Source organism: Halyomorpha halys, unplaced genomic scaffold (genome assembly GCF_000696795.3).
Source record: "Halyomorpha halys isolate HHAL.00 unplaced genomic scaffold, Hhal_1.1 Scaffold1196.1, whole genome shotgun sequence".
In the NCBI taxonomy this organism is placed as follows: domain Eukaryota; kingdom Metazoa; phylum Arthropoda; class Insecta; order Hemiptera; family Pentatomidae; genus Halyomorpha; species Halyomorpha halys.
The window spans coordinates 501,242-522,004 of record NW_027110542.1 but is presented as its reverse complement, the minus strand read 5'-3'; the positions used below and the strand labels follow the sequence as shown (position 1 = coordinate 522,004).

At 29.9% G+C, this 20,763-nt stretch overlaps 1 protein-coding gene across 2 annotated transcripts in view; it reads right to left on the bottom strand.

Moving 5' to 3' along the window:
* The window catches only part of LOC106688764 (uncharacterized), a 43,212-nt gene that overhangs the window by 5,041 nt on the left and 17,408 nt on the right, over positions 1-20,763 (bottom strand). For both annotated transcript variants that reach the window (XM_014433383.2, XM_014433385.2), the window contains 7 exons: positions 11,133-11,198; positions 6,921-6,986; positions 6,092-6,157; positions 2,887-2,968; positions 2,711-2,802; positions 1,913-1,976; positions 799-1,044 (listed from right to left, as the gene is read on the bottom strand). In XM_014433383.2, the coding sequence (XP_014288869.2) occupies positions 799-1,044; positions 1,913-1,976; positions 2,711-2,802; positions 2,887-2,968; positions 6,092-6,157; positions 6,921-6,986; positions 11,133-11,198 (682 nt within the window). The remainder of the gene's footprint in view (positions 1-798; positions 1,045-1,912; positions 1,977-2,710; positions 2,803-2,886; positions 2,969-6,091; positions 6,158-6,920; positions 6,987-11,132; positions 11,199-20,763) is intronic.

Below are 20,763 nucleotides of genomic sequence, written 5' to 3'. Positions count from 1 at the left end.
TTTCTCCTTCTTAAATATCTACCAGAAGCACCCTAGAAATAATTTTATATTCTGCTTGGAATTCTAATCAAAATAACATGCCATTTTGATTCAATTGACTATACCAATCTAATAAATTTATATTATGCTGTGGACCACTTTTCTTTCTTGAGCCACCAATTTCTCTCAATTAGAATTGTAAGATATCTGTGCAAACTATTTATCATTTGATCATGTACTTTCAACAAGCACTGAATTATATTACAAGATTAATATTTCTTAAAGAATATTAATTAATTTCTCATTTATTAAATGAGATTAATTATTTTCTTTATAAATTATGAGGAAGATGGTCAGGGAAGCGGTCAGAAGAGAACAAAAATAGTTAACAACTATTTACTTACCGACAATTTGCCCCACTTTGTAGAGCTTCATCAGGGCTGTTCAAGTTGAGAGCTTTCAAGACTTTTGGAAAGTCGCAAAGTTCTCAAAAACAGTAAAGTCTTGAAAGCTCTCAACTTGAACACCCCTGATGAATCTAGTGAGTGGGGCGAAACGTCGGAATATAAATAGTTGTTAACTATTTTTGTTTTCTTTTGACTGCACCCCTGACCATCTTCTTCATTATTATAAATTATAAGGTTAATTATTTATATATATAATATTTTCTATTTAAATTTTTCATTCTTATTACAAACATAGTCTTCTCAGGAGATAAAAAACTGAAGAGAATCTATTTCAATCATGAACAAGATTAATTTGACCTTATAATGTATAAATAACTTAATAATAAAGATAATTAAAACCAATTAAACTTACAACTGGTAAGACTTCTTTTCTTAGTAACGAATCTTTTACCCAATCAATGGAAACGATACACGCTTTGGAAGCAATCGCTATTAAGTACTTAAATGTTTTATGAGAATCATTAGTCAGTCTCGGAGAAACAACAAGGTGAGTAGTTTTATTGTTAAAATATTCACTATATTCCATACCAAAACACTTAGTGAATTTTTGTACACATAATTTATCAACATTTGTTAGATCTGAGCACGAAACAATTTCCTGAAAAAAAAAGAAAAAGTTTTTAATCATATTTAAGCTGTAAAAACAATGACTAGCAATAATGTTTAATGAAATAGACAAAACAGGACACTATGAGAAAGCATGTTGGGGTTATAGTTTCACGAGGAAGCCATGGTATGAATTTAAACAAGAAAATTTAAGATTTAAGAAACTCTTACTGGAATACATTGTAAAAGGGGAAGAATTCAGAATAACTAACCAGGATTAATCTAAAGTAATAAGAGAATGGACTCATAAGAATATTAAGAAAAAAAAAATTACTAATTATTCTTATTAACAACTTGATGATATTTTTAATAGTTTTAGTTAATGAACTAGTGGGAGAGCAAGGAGCTCAGTGAGTAAGAAACTGTGCGACTAATACCAAGGACCTGAGATTGAATTGGGCTGTGGCAGACAATTATTCTGTTACTGCAGCCATGTGTCAATCCTTTGGGTTGCAGAGCCCTTCAGAGGCACACTCAGCCACTAAAAAGTGGTTACCCTTAATTAGGAAAAAATCTGGTGGTTGAGCTTGATTATGAACTAATCACATCCTTGCACCACTGTTATTTAAACATTAACAGTACTTCCATATTAAGTACTGAACTCTATGAACCCTAGACCCTTTATAGGTAGGGATACAGATTTTAAAGTAATAGTATCAAATTTCAACTTATTCAGGTAATTAGAAGTTAGATAAAATTAGATTAAAATATTATTGCGGTAAAACTAAATAAAAGCGTTTAAAAATAAACAATAACATAATAAAATCTGAAGTAATAGCATTTGAAAAATTATTGTAATGATTTAATTTTTTTTTAAATAAACAATTACAGCTTTATTAAAAGAAATAGTTGATTCTTACATCTCTTGCTGCTGTAGACTCTTCCCAATCAAAATTAGGGGCCTTTATAGATGATAGATTAAGACTGTAAAAAAATGAATAAATTTATCAATAATTAAATAAATGCTTATATAAATACAAATACATATACATAATAAAAAAACAATTTTAAACTTCCACTAACTATCCAAAAATTTCCATAAACAGTTATGTGAGATTGATTATCATAATCAACCCCTATTAAATCTCTAACAATTCTTAACGCCCCAGAAAGCAAAATCGGAAATAAACCCGGCAGCATGCAGTGACCTGAAAGGTCTGATAAGGACTTGAATTCTATTTTGTTTTGCCCTTTATTTCTTTATTTTTGGAGGAGTTTTAGTCAATAACTTTATTTATTCTTTTTTATGGAGGCAAAACATTGACTCATATTAAATAGTTTAATTTAATTAATTACTATTTGAGTATTTTTTTTTTTTTTTTCATCGCACACAGACCACCTTCCTTTTATATATTACACACGGTCAATCAACAATCTTCAAAAATTTTATATTCTTGAAAATTATTGCCATGAACAAATTCAGTTCTGATTATACAAATATTTTATTAATAAAATGTAATACAGAATGAATTTTGATATACAGTTTAACAATTCGAAAATCTTATAATTGAAAATACTATTCCCACATTTAAAGTAAAAAAAAAAGAAGTTAAAACCAGATGTTTGCTACCTTGTACATACTAAATTAATAAAACTTAGATTTATAGAGAACAATGATCATTTAAACACATAAAAAATAAATTCTTTCATACTGTTACCTTGTTATAGACATATTGTTAACTTTGACAGGAGTCCCTTCAATAATGTCCTCGTCTTCATTATCAGAATATTCCCTAACATCAGCAGTGACCTTCAGGAATTTAAAAATATAAATAAAAATAATTAAATTCAGACAACTATGTCTTGACTAAATATTTAAAATTGAGACAGATACCTTTTTTGTTATTTCAGAAGAGTAGGGTCGAACCATATCAGAAGATGAATGGAGATTCACATTAGAATAAGGCATGTCAGAACTGAAAAAGTAAAATGCATGTTATTAAAATTTTCATTTACCCATATATGAAACATATAAAAAGGGAAAGTATTTATAAGTGAAAGTTTCGAATTCGAGCTTTCAATGGAAAATACATGTTTTGAGGTTTCCGAGTTCAACCATCCGAGTCTCACAAAATGGTCTATGTGTCTGTGAACAGTCTCGCCCAAAAACAAAAGGATGTAAGAAACTGAAATTACATATTTATGGCAGGTATATGCTTGGGATGTGACAGCAACTTTTTTTATAAAATCAACAGACCTGAAGCACCACTTCATGGCATTCTCATGAACGATTAACTGATCTTTAATACCAGGTAGATCTTATCCCCATTGAAATCATTTAACAGGGCTTAAATTCCGAATTTTGAAAAAATATTTCCCTAAAGTACATTTGATTTTATTCATTTAAAAAAATTAACAGTTCCCATTCTAAGCAATGCACAAATATAGAATATTACAGAATTTTATAAATAACTAGATGAGAAAAAAAAAAACTAGAAACCTCCGATTCGAATGGGAATAGCAGAGACCACCTGATCGTATGACGGCTTCATTATCTTTTGTTAAACTGTTATATTCTTTAAAATGTAAAATTTATATTAGTTATAATCTCCTCGGGAATCCCTCAAATATGAATTTTTATAGCATAAAAATAAAAAATTTAATGTATGTTCATAATTTTCACCTTTCCTTGTCTATACATTTTTTTTTTCTTCAAAAACCACAAAAAGTGGCATTAACTTTGAAATGAGCCCACCAATCAACACAAAGCATGGGGACGTAAGCAGGTTAATGAGGAAAAGTTGTGTGGTGCGTGCACTGCATCACATTTTTAGTCTGTATTGTACCTTGATGAAATATAAATAGCATTTGATAGCCTAAAGGTTGCTGAGTACTACAAATGTATAGATAATAGATTGTAACATAAACTATAAATCCCACTATTATAACCTTGAACTCTAAATATTATTACTCATCAGTAGGGATAATCACAGAGTATTTTTATTTTAAATAACATAGCCATAATATTTATCGATCTGCTACCTGCAGACAAAAATCCATAGGGGGAATTTCTTTATATCTTGACAGAGAGGAAATTTGTCAGCTACATGTAGCTATTATAAAATGTGCGTATTGTTGTTGTTTTTGGACTATTACAGTGTTTGTTTATTTTAATAGCTTTAGGAACATCTCAGCCTCACTACATGTATAAATAAACCTCAGGCAAGGTCAGAGTCCCTGTGAATGGAAGGACAAATGAGACAGCTTAACTATATTGCAGAACATATTACTGATATTTGACATATGAAGGGTGAAGGTAACGTGGTAGCAGACTCATTACCTCTGTAGCCATGAAATTGCAGAAGCTTATTCCGATAAAGCATTGATTTTAGCTTTTGAAAAGCTAAATCACAACCCAAGCCTAAAAATCATACCGACCGCAATTCTCGAATTACTTAACCTTTTATTTTGCGGTACTTCAACAGGAAAGATACTTCATTATTGCTTTGTGAGGAAGTCCAATTATTTATTCATTACAATCATATTTATTAATAATTATTATATTTTTATTTTAAAAGTGTTGAATTTATTGATCTAACGGATACATATACCCATTTTTTTTTTTTTGATCATTCAAAAATGAGACTGTTGATAATCCAAAAACTAAAATATTTTATGATAAAAAAGACAGTATGGACAATACATAAATACATGATATTTAACAAAAATCTGTTTTTAACAAAAAATCACACAACTCCTTCAGATCAATTTGATCCTTGTACATTCCAAAAGAGTAATATCTATATATTTCAGGAGGATAATGTTCTTATTATATATCTTATATTATTATTAAATATATATAGTGAAAGTAAAATCGGAATATTGTAATAGGTACCATGGAAAAATAATTTATGGAAATGGCAAAGAATGCATATGCCGAGTTCTGCGAAAAACAAAAAAACAGGTAGCTGGCCACAATTTTTGTTCTAAAATTATAAAAAAATTACAGTTCTAGGAACTAAACCGTTCAAGATAGGAACTTCCAGTAGTTACCATAACTGGTTACCAATTAACATTGGCACTGGTTTGTTCATATTTATCCTGTCAAAATTTAATTTTTCGTATTTCTGGCACTTACAGTCTTTTCCATTTCCATGTCTCAATTATCAAATTCTTTCATATTTTTTATTCATACATTGTTTATTACTTTTAATAATAATAGATGTTTAATTTTTTTCAAATAATTATACAATATTAAAAGTACTTAAATTTTCATGAAAATTTGTATTTAAGAATTTATTTCTTGAAATCTGAAAAGGGATAATTAACTTTGTTACTTATTAACCTACCTAGAATACAGCAGTTCAACATAAGATAACAAATCCATGTCCTGTAGGATGAGATCAAAAGTGATCGGGCACTTGGTTATTTCTGATTTCCTAGTCTGTTTCAGGTGGTTGCATAAAAATCATTTTCTTCTTTAATTAATAATCAAATCTTTCCATAATTTATATTTATCCATTTTTTACAAGTAGTAAAAAGGTTAAATCGCTAATAATTTCAAAAAAACATAGAAAATTCGGAAAAAATAGTCTTGTCAAACTATTTCAATAAATATAAGTTGTAGCTGAAATCAAAGACAACTTAATTTTACGGTTAGAGCTGTTTTTGAAAAAATACTAAAAAAATGTTAACTCAATTATATAAAGTGGCACTTCCGATTGGTTGATTATAACAGGATGTTGCTGTAACATCCCAGGCATACACCTGCTCTAAATATGTATTTTCAGTTTCATATAAATTTTAAGTCAGACCTTTCACTGACATACAGACAATTTTGCGAGACAGTTATTTGGACTCAGGACCTCAAAAACTTGTATTTCCATCGAAAACTCTGATTAGAACTTTTTCAAAATTGCAAAACTTTCCTATCTATACTATATATATTTCATATACAGGTAAAGTACAAGAAAGTGAAAGTGAAATCTAAAAAAATCAGGTTATGTTACAAAAGCATAAAATTCTTTCAAGAGAGAATAATATGAGATTCACTTTTCAATTAACAATCATATATATATTTTATTGATTTGATAGCTTACTTTTTATCAGAGGCTTTTTTATCGAGCAGGTCAGTTTGAACTGCAACAACATTACAATTCCTGGACCTACAAAAAACATTTGACATAAGCAAAAGCAAGAAAAACGTTTGAAGCATGAAATTACTATAACTAATATTGTTTGTTTTCATGATTAATATTTAATTATATATTAAGTGTTAGCATTGTCAAAACAATAGTTAAAATGATTATTAGTCAAAGCAAACATTTTGCAAATAACTAATCATTAGATCTAATTAATATTTATATCTGACCAAAATGGATGAGATTAATATAACGTTTACAATGAATTACAATTTTTCGAGAGAAAATAAGGAACTATGGTTTCATTAAGAAGCCTTTGTAGAAAACTGGCTTCAACATTACTCAAAGGCTACAAAGTAACAAGGCTGGCGAGCCTCACATCTCATTATCACCCATCAGATAACATCATAATTTATTCACAACAGACGAGTCAGCAAGTGTAAAACAGTGGAAGGATATATGACAAGACCCGAGGAAGAAGAATAATGCAAAATTAAAAAGAATAATGACAATAAAATAAAATATTTTCTTATCTGCCATATATTTTATGACAGACAAGAAACTTGTGGAAACATGAATAAAAGATGATAACCAACTACATTCTTAAGGGCTTAAATCTATTAATGTCTATAGGGTCTAAAAGAAAAGATGATTCACTAAAAACAAAATTTATGTGGTCTGATGCCACACAAACCAAACATGAGGAAACAATTATGCATAAGAAATATTTAACAGAGCAGATGATGTATTTAGTTACTATATTATATTAAATAATTTGAATACTTACCATAAGTCACATGAAGAATTATTAACTGAATCCGTTTGAACCCCACAACATCTAAAATCCATGGTACTAAAAATAAAAATGTTTTGAACAATTATTTATTAATGCTCGTGGTTTATTTAAATTAAATTAACTGATAAATTTTTAAAAACAAATTAATTAATATTTAAGGTGAATAGCTAGTTAATTTAACTTGATACAATTAATGCTTTTACACTCTTACCAAACTAAGAATGTTATACAAATTTTTACCAGAGAAGAGAAACTTGATACGGGAAAGAAAACAAAACTAATGAATACAATTTTTCAAATCCAAAACATAGTATTGAAGCTAGATTATAAATAAGATAAATATAAAAAGCTAAAATAATTTAACAACTGCATGAATTAATAAAACTGTTCAATATAACTGATTAAAACTAAAAAAATACCCGGCCATATACGCAATTATTAAGGTGTCAGGATGATAAATTTCGATTAATTTCACCAAACATATAAAATAAAATAAACTAAAAAAAAAATAACGAATGTATAAATAAAAAAAATAACTGTAATCTAATGTTTATACAAGGGAATTCATTCCTTACAAACATAAACACTTGACAGACATTTGATTGCCGTAGTAGTGGCCCCACTCCTACCAACTGAAGATACTACACTTATCTCTCAATTACTACTGATTCATTTTATATCTCAAGGCATCAAATGCCCCAATTCCCCAATTCTTGATAATGGAATTTCAAACATTTTGAATATATAATTTAAGCCCTCCTCTAAATTTGAAAATTTATATTACAAGATATCAAGAATCCAAACGTAAGTACAACCGTATTACACTAGAGTTTCCCATTTACCTAGAATATACAAATAAATAATACACTTTATTTTAATTTTAATAAAAAACTAAATTGACTATTTATTTCTTGTAAAATATAATTTCCGAAAAATTGTAACAGCTAAACTGAGTAAACACGTAAAATATATTAGGACTAATAATCGCGACAGTCCCTACAGAGAAACTAAACATTTATTTTTCTAACCCAATTTAAGTTTATTACAGGTTATATTAGGAAAACTCACATACCTACTTTAATAGTATTAAATTAAAATTTACGACTTGGTATGGCACCTAATATAATCGGCTAACACTCGCAAGTCCATCCATTGTGTAAGACAAGGTCACTCCATTCACAGCAAGTTCACATACTCAGTTATTTATGTTTACAAATCTATTTTAATTGCAATTGACTATCAATGAAAATTGATTTTCAATCACATCTTTTAAAGTGAAACTTCGACGTTCTACACTTCTAAAACTTAAGAAAAATAAAATTAGACGGGAGTAAATTGATTTTGTTACGCGAGATGAAGCGGAAGTGGTGTTGGGGGGGGGAGAGGGATAACGCTGGTCAATTCTAACAGCAAAATTTTTATATTATAATAGGAGAGTAGTTGTAAGCCGACCTTAACAATCCCGCCAGTGCCGATCCGATTCAGTGAGCTATCATCTCAAACTCTCCTATTAGAATTTAAAAATTCCGGGTGAGAAATGACTTGGGAAATGGTTGTTCTATTCTAATTATTATTATTATTGAACTTCTACTTTAAACTATGATGATTATTAAAATTGATTAAATTAGGATACATTATTTCATTTTTGTTATCTTTGGTACCAATAAACTGAACAGGTGGAAGTAGGCCCTTAGGTATACAATTGGAACTATATACATAAATTATAATTCAGAAAATAATATTAATTAGTCAAATTTGGAAGGTGACCATAAAATTGTGGATTGTCAACAATTTCCAATAGATTGTGGTTCAGAAAAAGAATTTGGGATAAATGTCTTTGAGTAATTGTGAGATAATGACAAATAGGAAAAGGCAAACATGTGACAAGATGAGTCTATGGCCTTTTTGGAAAGAGTGGGAGGATCAGAGGAAGAAAAGGGACTGTAATGACTGACTCAGTGACCGTGTACACTTTGACAACACAGCTAGCTTGAACAAGTTCACTCCAAAAAGATCTTTTCATTATATTCACTTCTGACCGACATAACTCTACTTCCTATGCAAAAATAAATTTTGACATCACATTAAATTCGGGCATGTTCACGTCAAAGACAAGGTATTTTCAATATGTTCACTCCTGACTGACACACCTCAACCATACATAGAAATGTGCGATTCTCTGTCAGATTTTAACAATACCCCATCCTAGCTGAATATTGACTTTCGTTATTTCATTCAATAGTTATAATTATTGATATCAATTATTCACACAAGTTTGTTTTAATGTTAATAGCCTTCTCCCAGATACTGGAGTCCCTAATATTTCCGTTCATTAATAAATTAAATTTATTCACGCATTTTTTGTCACACTCTATTTCCTTCTAAAACTTTATATATTAGATATTAATTTTCCCAAAATCTTTGGCTTTCCAATGGTATAGAACACATCTTTATTGAAAATTAAAATAAGGACCTCTATAACCCATGCAAGATCAGAGGTTCAATACTTTGTAAAGGAAGTATTGTTTTTTGAACAAGGTGAGTGTTTAAGATTACCCATAATCGCCAGAAGAGTATAGCTGGAACCACAGAATAACAAATCTCAGGGTATTTAAAAAATTCATTATATCCACGTTTGGATGGCTAAAATTCGCTATGTTAAAGTTCAGGTACTTATTTACTGTCTTATTTATAATACATTATATAAACGTGTTAAAACAATTATTATGTATGGTATGAGAAATAATGAAAACATTGTAATTAAAATATTCACCTAACCACCTAAAATATACTGAATATCAATGTACATTAGGTTACAAACTGAAATTAAAAGCAACTCATGTTTATATAAAGGAACTTAAGTAACATGATACGTTGCCTCAATGGTTAATGAACACTATTTCCATTTGTCAACCATCAATACTAGACAACATGTATAACACACTTCAATTATACACAAATCTTATTCAATTAAGTCATACAATAGAGGATACTGATTTAATACAACTGGGAAGAAGCAGAAGGGAGATCGCAAAAGGGCTTGTAAAGATTCATTTAGTGTTCGTTTTACCAAAGTGAATACATAGACAATATGTCAAACAGAGGTTATTTCTGCTACACAGAGCTTAACATAAAAATCCATTGCACAAAGGTAATTTTTTCTGAGGGTGTATGGAGGTGTATCAAAGGGCTGGTGTACAATCGGCTGGTTCAAAGGGATTTAAAAAAAAACTGTTATATTGAGGTTCCACATTATCAAAATTCATTCAGAGATATATACCTACAATATTACAATGAAATAACTAGTAACCACTACTAACTTATCCTGCACTGATTGCATGATTTTTATTTATCTATAAAGATAGAATGGGGATGATGTGATAGGAAAATTTATTCTAATGACTCACTTAAGATGTAACTATAACCTTCCATTACAACAAATTATCCACCATTTTGTGATTCATTATTCTCTAGCTAACTGATAAGTTTTTTCAGGTTCAAAATACAAACACTAATAACAATACATAGTATATACATATATTAAAATAGTATATTCAGCAATCATTATTAAGATATTTTGGAATGGTGTTGCTATTCAGAAGCTTACTGGCCTCGAACACTGTGGCACAATTTAGTCACAAAGAGTCATAAAAATGAATAAAATCCGCCATTGAGATTCAGATGGTTAATGGTACAAGGTTAAATACATGTAAGCCAGTAGGAAACTTCCCCCCAAACCAGCTGATTATTAAATGTAATTAATTCATTCCACCAGGTTCCCTGCAACCCTTGATTGGCATTGGAATCCCTGGGTATTTAGTTAACTATTATGAATTATTTAGAGCTTCCAGTTTGGTCAATTCCCTTGTTCAGTTTAGACCATCTTCATCAAACCAGGGATTATTTTCTATTTTCCAAGATGCAAAAAATCAACCTTTTTAATACTAAACCTGATCCCTACGTAAAACTTGTTAATATCATCCTCATCCCCCTCCAGGATTTTAAGACATCAAACTTAATCTAGACTTCTAGTTCAAATTTATTCCATAATAAAGGATCATACAATGTCAAATCACTTGATAAAAAACTTATTTCCCCTCAGATTTAAATGAAAATTGGCACACCATTTTTAACATAACACCTTTCTTCAATTGTGTCTTCATTTATAAATTTACACTAAAACAAAAATATATGACATCTTACCTGGTACAGGAATCTCGAACTAGGTAATTATCTGTTTGTGAAACTTTTGATATTTTGCCTTCATGCCTAAAATATAAACTTGGTATCAATATAAATTGTAAAGATACACAAAAGAGCAAATGCCATAAAAATTAATTTCTTGGTTATCATATTCATGACAACAAACTAAACACTGTATTCCATCAGTAAAACCCCTACTACTTTAGAACATTATTCTTTTTATTCTACAGAAAACTTGAAGTTTCTATACTTTGAAATTATAAAACTATTATAGCTGATTCTATTTTAATCAGACCCTTTTTGATAAAAATTAATACCTGATAAGATTAATATACAAAGAGAAATCTAAAAGATCCAGTGCTATATGCCGTACAACTTTCACTTATTACTGTATTTTAAATTTAAATTAATCTTCACTCGTTTCAGAACAGATATTTATAAATTATTCACTAAGGTAATACATTCCAGTATGATTTCCAAAATGAACCATTCGATTGATAGATTGCGTAACATAATTTAACAGTTTAAAGAAAAGTACTTATAATAAAATTTCTGATTCCAAAATATTAACATTTTTCTTTTGCAAAAGGCAGATGTAAACAAATAAGGCAGTTAAATGAAATTTATATTTATGCTAAAAGTTATTAAATTAATATTGAAAATACTAAGAATGATTTCATGGAGTTAATCATTATGTCAACAGAAAGGCTCAAATACAGATTAAGTGAAATTAATAAGTAATTATTTAATAACTACATCAACATGACAACAGTAATCAGGCTGGAACATGTTTCGCCCAGTTTAACGTCAAACTTGTTTTAGTTATGGATTTTACACCATTTTCCATTATCTTCTATGACATATGTGGGCAACCCCTGGCTCACTGTAAGATTTGATCCATTTTGGGGAGACATTTTGAAAAACCCAATTAAAAAAAATATTACAATACTTACTAATACCCACAGAATTAAGTTAGCGAGCAAGCCGAGTAGTGGTGATCATCAAAGAGCCTTTGATGTTTGCCGCCTCACTGGCGACCCAACAAAAGATTATTGCTTCTCAATTGTTTTACAATAGACGATTCTAGATCATTCCTTCAATTTGCCTATATAAGCCAGTGGATAGCCCGACCTTTAGTTCAGTTCTATTCGAGCTACCGAGGTGATAACTTCGACAAGCGATATCCTAGCGAACTGCTAGTGCTGTTGATTTGCTTTGTGCCTTTGTGTGCATCTTGAGTGCTAACCAATTATATTTTGTAATTAAGTTTATCTAACGAAAAGTAAATGAAAATGATGTCTGGTGGAAAGAAACGAAAAGTAGATGCAGAGGATTGCCAGTTTCAAGAAAAATGGACTGAAGAATTCTTTTTTATCTTGCACAATGGTAAGCCTATTTGTTTGCTGTGTAATGAATCCATTTCAGTGATGAAAAAATACTCAACTAAGCATCCTATGCTGCACTCAGTGACAGGACAAATAAGAAAAGACAAAATCCAGAAGCTTACTACAAATTTGGAAAAACAGCAGATGTTTCATAAACAAAGAACACAACATGATAATGTTGTGAAAGCTAGTTTTATAGTTAGTTCAAAATTGGTAAAGTCAATAAAACCATTTGCCAAAAGAGAATTTATCAAGGTTTGTATGTTAGAAGTTTGCAGTGTTTTGTGTCCTGAAAAGAAAAATGAATTTGGAAAAATTAGTTTGGCAAGACAAACTGTAGTCCAACCTAAAGAAATGATGGCTAATAATATAAAAACATTGACTGACCATATGGCTGGTTTTGGATCATTTTCCATAGCATTAGACGAGAGCACTGATTTGTCCGAAACAGCGCAAATATTTGCTGTGTTGACTATATTTATTCGAGGTGTTGATAAAGATTTCACTGTTACTGAGAGGAATAGCTCGGTTTACAGCTGCTAAAAAAAAAAAACACTACAGGAGAGGACATTTTTAATGAAGTTCAAAAGGTATTCACAATTTTTGGCTTGCCATGGTCAAAATTAGTTAGTGTACGCACAGATGGTGCACCTTCTATGGTCGGCTTACATAAAGGTTTAATTGGAATTTTGAATGAAAAAGCAACTGAATTAAATGTGCAAAAAGATGATTTGATAGTCCTTCATTGCATTATCCACAACAGAACTTGTGTTCTAAGTCCATTCGACTCCAGAATGTTATGAATGTGGAAGGAAAAACCATCAATTTTATTCGATCCCGAGGGCTCAATCAAGGCGTTTTTGGATGAAATATCAGCCGAATATGACGACGTAAGATATTATTGTGAAGTCAGATGGTTAAGCAAAGGAAAAATGCTGATACGGTTTTATGAGTTTAGAAATGAGATAGCAGATTTTATCCAAATAAAAGATAAACCACTATCTGAATTGAGTGACCCAAAATGGATTTGTGACTTAGCATTTCTGGTCGACCTTACAGGCTAAGGCTATTTGAATGATTTAAATTTGAAACTTCAAAAACAAGGACAGTTAGTAAATGATTTGTACAGCCATTTGAAAGCATTTCAGAACAAAATCTGCTTGTGGGAGGCACAGATGCTGTCTGGTAACAGTTACCATTTCACCGCGCTCTCTGTGTATGAAAATATTGCTTATGCTCAATATGCTGAAGAACTCAAGTTACTGTCGGAGCAATTTTCGAACAGATTTAACGATTTCAAAACCATGGAAGACTGTTTCAATTTATTTGCAACTCCAACTAAAAGTAAAGTACAAAATGCTCCAATACATTTGCAAATGGAGTTGATCGAGATTGAAGAAAACTAACTTCTAAAATCTAATTTTAAAAACCTGGAGTTGTGAAAAAAATACATAGAAGAAGACCATTTTCCACAGCTTGGATCATTCGCAAGAAGATTGATTTGTGCATTTGACAGTACTTCTAATGCAAACAGTTCTTTTCAATGGTGAAATTTCTTTATGTCTTTGTGTCAGTGGAATTGATCCAAACATCGATGGATTAGTTTCCCGAATACAAGTTCAGGTGTATCATTGATTTTGGTGTCGCTATTTAACTTTCGTACTTTGTTATAATTCCAAATTTCATGATTTAATTATAATGTACTTATTTTTTTCATTTCATTTTGTTATTTTAATAAATTCTATTATAATAACAATGCTGTATTATTTCATATCTGATATCTATTGTTAAAAATTATGGACACTACTTTTAAACGCAACCCACTAGCATATTTGCACATTAAAGTTTGGCCCACAATATGTCAAAGGTTGCCCATACCTGTTCTATAACTTTATGTTAAATATCATTTTTTCTAAAATCTTTAGTTTTTCAATGGTATGTAATAAGTTTATAAATTCATCTTATCTCCTTAAGTTAATTATCAAATCCTACATAGTTTATATTTTTCCATTTCTCATAAGTTAAAATGTGAAATGATTAATTATTTGAAATAAACAAAATTAAAAGAGATATATTATATATAAAAATGATTGACCATAACTGAATATGAAGGAGATGGTCAGGTGAGCAGTCAAAAAGGAAAAAATAGTTGAAAATTATTTTTTGTTCCTTTTTGATCGCTAACTAACTACCTAAATCTTCTTCACATAAAGGAGATATGGATTAGATATCAAAATTAGAGGAATATTTTTTTTAAAAAGATGCATTAAAAGTTTGTCAGACTATTTCAATAAGAAGACAGCTTTGCAGATATTAAAGATTTCTGAATAATACATTGACACACTGAGATTAATTAAAGTAGTAATTTTTAAGAAAATTGGAAAAATATGAAAAATTGATTCTATAAAGTGGTACTTCCGATCAGTCGATTTTATCGAAAAAGTTACAGTCACATCCTAGGTACATACCTATCTTAAATATGTAATTTCAGTTCCATATGCCTTTTCATTTTTTTGGGGAGAGCAGTAATCCTCTGTAAAAGTCCTTTAGTAAAAGCAATAGAGACAATTATGATAAGCACAACAGATTTTCTGGCCGGGATGAAGGTAACTCATGTGTAAGACTGATCAACAAATCTATTATTATAGTATGATTGACTTTTAAGATACTACCAGTAATTATAGTTAATTAAAAAATGAACCGACATTGTTTATAAATAGTCCTAATGATTTATTGTTGTTCAATAGTGAAGCAGCCTAATTTGCTTAAGCAGTCCCAATTAAGTTAGTATAAAATAATCTTTGTGCTCCAGATGACTGACTAATCATTTAAAATTGTTGTTTTATTTAAAGCAATAAAACATTGAGGTCTGAAAGGATATTATTGATTTCAAATTCTCACATTAGAAAAATGAATAAATATTTATAATACTAAAATAAATAAAACAATGATTCATTATACTATTCTGTAAATCGCATCATCATCTGAGTTTTAAACAGTCATAAAAAAATAAAGGCAACACAAATGCCATTTGAGCTAAAGCATTTTTCCATTGCGTTGACAAAGGCATCAGTTTTCATAATGTCAATCTAGTTGTCCCATATCAACCCTGATGGGAGTTATTTACAATTGACCTTTCATATTTATTGTAATAATAATTTCTGGTTATTATTTCATTTAAATAAGTGAAGAAGTACTTCTGTTATCACTGCTGTATTACCACTAGGAAAGGAAAACAGGAAGATATGGATTCACACAACTGGAGAAAGAAAAGAAAAACAATATTTGAATAATTTGTTCTTTGAGAGCTAAGTAATGATGAGCAATTTTTTAATTTTATGCGGATGTCACAGAAACTTTTAAAGAAATATGTGTAGAATAAGAATATAATATAATAATAAAAGTATTGGGTTATAAAATAAGTTTGTAGCATTTTTTATTGGTGATTCCAATAAAAACTTCAGATTCTTGTAAATATTTTTAATCAATTATATGTGATCCATTTTGATCTATTACATGTTGCCACCTTTCAGATAATTTTTTAATTCCGTCCTCCCAGTACTTCTCAGATTTTTGCGCAATGAACTCTGTTTCCTGTTAAGAGGGTTTTGAAGGGAATAAGTAAAAATCTGTTGGGGCAAGGTCTGGTGAATAGGGTGTGGGATCACAACCTAGCCAAATTCCAATAATGTCTCCCGGGTCTTCAAAGACACATGAGGATGGGCGTTATCGTGATGGAAAACTATGCATTTGCGATTAGCCAATGGCGGATGCTTTAGCTCAACCACTGCCTTTAATTGTTCCAACTGGGCACAGTTCTGCGATATTCCATGTCGTAGAGTGAGGTTTGTCTGTAACCAATGCTTGAATTTGGTCATCATCAACAATTGAAGGACAACCCAAGCGCTTTGCGTCTTCCAAGTCAAAATTTCCAGTTGTGAACCGAGCAAACCATTTACAGACAGTGCTTTCTCCTAAGGCACCATTGCCATACACACTGCAAATTATGTTAACTGTCTGTGCAGCGGATTTTCTTTTTCAGAAATAAAAAATCATTTTCGTCATTTAATGATTTTTATTTCCATTTTGAGTAAGCATAATACCACTTAAAGAAAAGGAATCTTGGTTGAAACTGATGCATAAAAGCACCTAAACTAATCCTTTTTTAGAATATGTAAACATTATTGACCAAGTAAACATGATTTTATAAACACATAGAGGATTAAATTGAAATATTAAAAATTGCTATGAACTTGTTTTACAACCCAATACTATAGAATATCACAACCAAGAAATATCATGTTCTTCTGTTCCACAGAACAGAACATTTCTCTACCTTGCCAATTAATTCTTAGGCACCTATTTTTTGGTTTATAGTAAAATAATTAATTAATAATTGGCTTATAGTAAAATAATTCGAAAAAAAAACAATAAAAATATTTAAACAGTTACACAACTGACAAAAAAAAAAATTGACTAATTCTTGAATTGGACGCATTCCAAAGATAGTATCATAGACTAGAGTTAATTTTTCTTTTACTTTACAGATTACTTAATCTGAGAGGTAATATTGTAAACTGTATCACTCAAAGATCTTGAAAAAAATATATAAAAGATAACCATAGCAATGTGTAACTCTTTGCTCTCTTCCTTGCTCAGATCACTCGGAATGAAAGTGAAGAATTTATCAAGGAAGCACCATTAGAAGAAATGAATATTAAAATTCTGCCAGTCACATCAAAGAGGGTTCAAAATACAATCAAATGCATCAATACAAAGAAAGCATCTGGATATAATCTTATCACAAAACAAGTTTTAAAGAACTATCATAAATGGCCACAATCAAAATAACTAAAATAATAAATACTATATTCCATTTGTGGAAGGTTGCATAAGTCATCATCATTCCAAAACCAGGATATCCACTGCATGAGTTGACATTGTACTATCCTATATTATTGCTGCCGGTATTGTCAACAATTTTCAAGAAGTTGCTGCAGAGATTAATCTCTCTAAACAAAGAAAGAAACCTAATACCTGATTATCAATTTGGAATTCGACAGAAACACTCAACCATTGATCTGGTATATAGAATCATTGATCAAATTAAGAAAGTAATTGAAGAAGGAAAAATATGCTCGGCAGTCTTCTTGGACATAACACATGAGTTAGTTGGCACCAAGGACTTTCTATAAGCTTTATAAAACTCTCTCTAGAAAATAAGTCAAGAGTATTATTTATATAACAGATACTTCAGAATAAGACAAGAAGATATATATTCCAGGATATGAAATATGTCCCGGTGTTCTGCAGGGAAGTGTACTAGGCCCAATCAATCCTCTTTATGCTCTGTATCGCTGATATCCTGGAGGTTGAGAAAGACGTTATGGACCAATTGTAAGTTTACAGAAATAGATCTCAAAATGGATAACAAAACTTAATGAATCAATCAATATGCATATTAATTTCACTAATAAGATCAAATCAAATATCCCTCAATTTAAATACCTACAGTACAAAAACCAATGAAATAAATATCACCTAGACACATCAAGGGCACTCAAATGCTAAGACCATTCATCTTCACCTTAATTTTATAGTAAGAAGATTAAAACGATGGAAACCCTATGAGCTTGGGTGGTAATGTGATTGTTTGAAGCCAAGTCGTAAAAAATTAAAAGAATATTACATATATTTGTTTTAATTTTTATTTTTTAAATCAGTGTTCTAGAATTACTCATAACCCCATAATGAGCTCGATTGTAATAGCAATGAATAAATTCTTAAAAAATTCTATATTAAAAAAAAATCATGTTAACTTTTAATTTCTATAAATAAACCAAGCAACTGATTTTGTAATAAATAGTATCTAATCCAGAATAATAATATCTTATGATAATTTGAAAAAAAAATAAAGTTCATGGATTAACACAGTTGTAAAAATATTAACTAACAAACTACTTAATACATAGGGACAGGTAAGTTAAAAAGTTAAATTAGGGTCACTCTGAAGGAAGGAAAAAATTATATTAAAAGACGATCATAATTTTTTAACCATATAACATTATTTAAAACCTACATTAGCTTAATTTTAGAATTTGAAAACAGTGAAATCCCACAATAAGATATAACAAATAAAAATATTAAATAAAATTAAAGGTTTCTCTATTGTGTAAATATAATTAAATAATAATTTAAACACATGAAGGTAATCTTACCTTCCGTTAAAGGAAATAAAATAAAATTTTCCCAACATCTCATCAATATACAACATATAGAAGAATTCTTTTAGTACCAAAATTCCTAGAATCTCAGGATATATCAAATTTGAATATCAAGCCCATATGAAAACAGTAAAAAAGGAATTCATCAAGACTGAAGCAGCATCATGTTTTGGTACCGAGATTATTAGTGATAAGAATATCAATTTGCAATTGATAAATAAGATACAGATAACAGAACGGCTTCTCTGAATAAGAGAGATAATCAGCTAAAGGGAAGGGAATGTGAAATCTAGGGAATTTATGAGGTGATAATATCAAAACCACAGTATTGACGTCACGGGGACGGGGTCAATAATTGAGAATAATAAGCACAGCTACATCAGTTCCGAATGTATTTTCATTTTTTTTATTTTTTATGGGTCCAGGGACATACCTAAATATATGTATTATAATTAATGAACAAAATTCACCTATCACACTCTTTTCTCTACAAAAAATTAAAGAAACAATGAAATGCCATTAATTTATATGAATAAAAAAAAAATTAAAATTAAAAATAAATAAAATAAAAATATGTATCTAAAAATTGAACAATTATATCAATGCGTTTTAAATAAAATAAATAACTATTTTTTTTTTCCAGCCAAGACTCCCATTGGAGTCCTATACTGCCTAACCATGGTTGGTTTTTCAATTTTTTCATTTTGTGGGACAGCCACTCAATGAAAAAAGTCCGGATTCGAACCGGTACCGCCAATAGATGTCAAATTGTTAAGACTGTGTCTTAACCACTGAGCTACGGGCGGCCCAATAAATAACTATATTATGCAATTTAAATTTCTAATGATGCATTAGTTGTCGACAGCAGATAATATACAAGATGGTATTGGAGGTGCAGTCAATAAAGACCACAAATAAGCTAATAAAAATACATATCAAAATTATAAAATACGCAAATGATTAGAAAATAATTGACAATTGATAATGTATAAGATGAGAAGATAGTTGACAGTGGATAATTTATAAGAAGAGAAGATGGTTGCGGGTTCACTCAGAAAAAAACACAAATAAGTTTCAAAAAACTTAAATAGTGCCAACGTTTTAGCCAGAATTTTCAGCCTTCATCAGGGCTACTTAAAGCAGATCAGGAATCTAAGTCAAACTTAGGTTTTCAATTGACTTAGATTCCAGATGAAGGCTGCAAATTCTGGCCGAAAGGTTGGCACTATTTAAGTTTCTTGAAACTTATTTGTGTTATTTTATGAGTGCACCCACTACCATCTTCAAATATATATATTGTAATATGCTCTTTTATGAGTAAATCGTTATTTTTAATATAATATCCTCTTTTATGAGTAAAGAGTTATTTTTTATAAATATAAATGATTATTAGTAGGTTTTATGTGATTTGTCATTTCAACATGTTTATTTGTAGTATTAAACCTAAAAGCAAGCTAACCAATTTTGTTAAGTAAAATATGCAGTTACAAAAGATATCGTTCAAATTCAAGATGGCGGTTTGTGTCTTGCAAAAATCCAAAACTGTTGTATGATAATCAATGTTTACATGGAACATTGAGACAGGTTTTGATTTTTGGCATTCATTCGTTGCTTAGGCGCGGGCGGGGAATGATGTTTCCTGGATGAGAATAATATTTCCTCATCATCTCTTGTCCATCTCAAGGGTGGACATCTTGAAAAAAAGAGATATCAGAGAGTCACCCACGAATAAAAAAGGATTCTTCGTTTGGATCGCCAAACAACACACTTCAGTGGATGAGAAGTGAGTTGAAGAACCAAGGTTTTGTTTCATTAGTGTTTGTTTGCTGAAAGATTGTTCACAGCAAGTGTTGGTTTGTTGAATAAGAAGACAAAGAAAATCATCAAAAGAAGATCCTATAAAATTGGTTAGTTTTGTGCCTAAATTTAAATACAATTGTAAGAAGAGATATTAATTAAGTTTAAGTGTTATTAGTAGTAAAGTGTCTGTTTCTGATTGCCTAGAAACCCACCCTGAGAAAA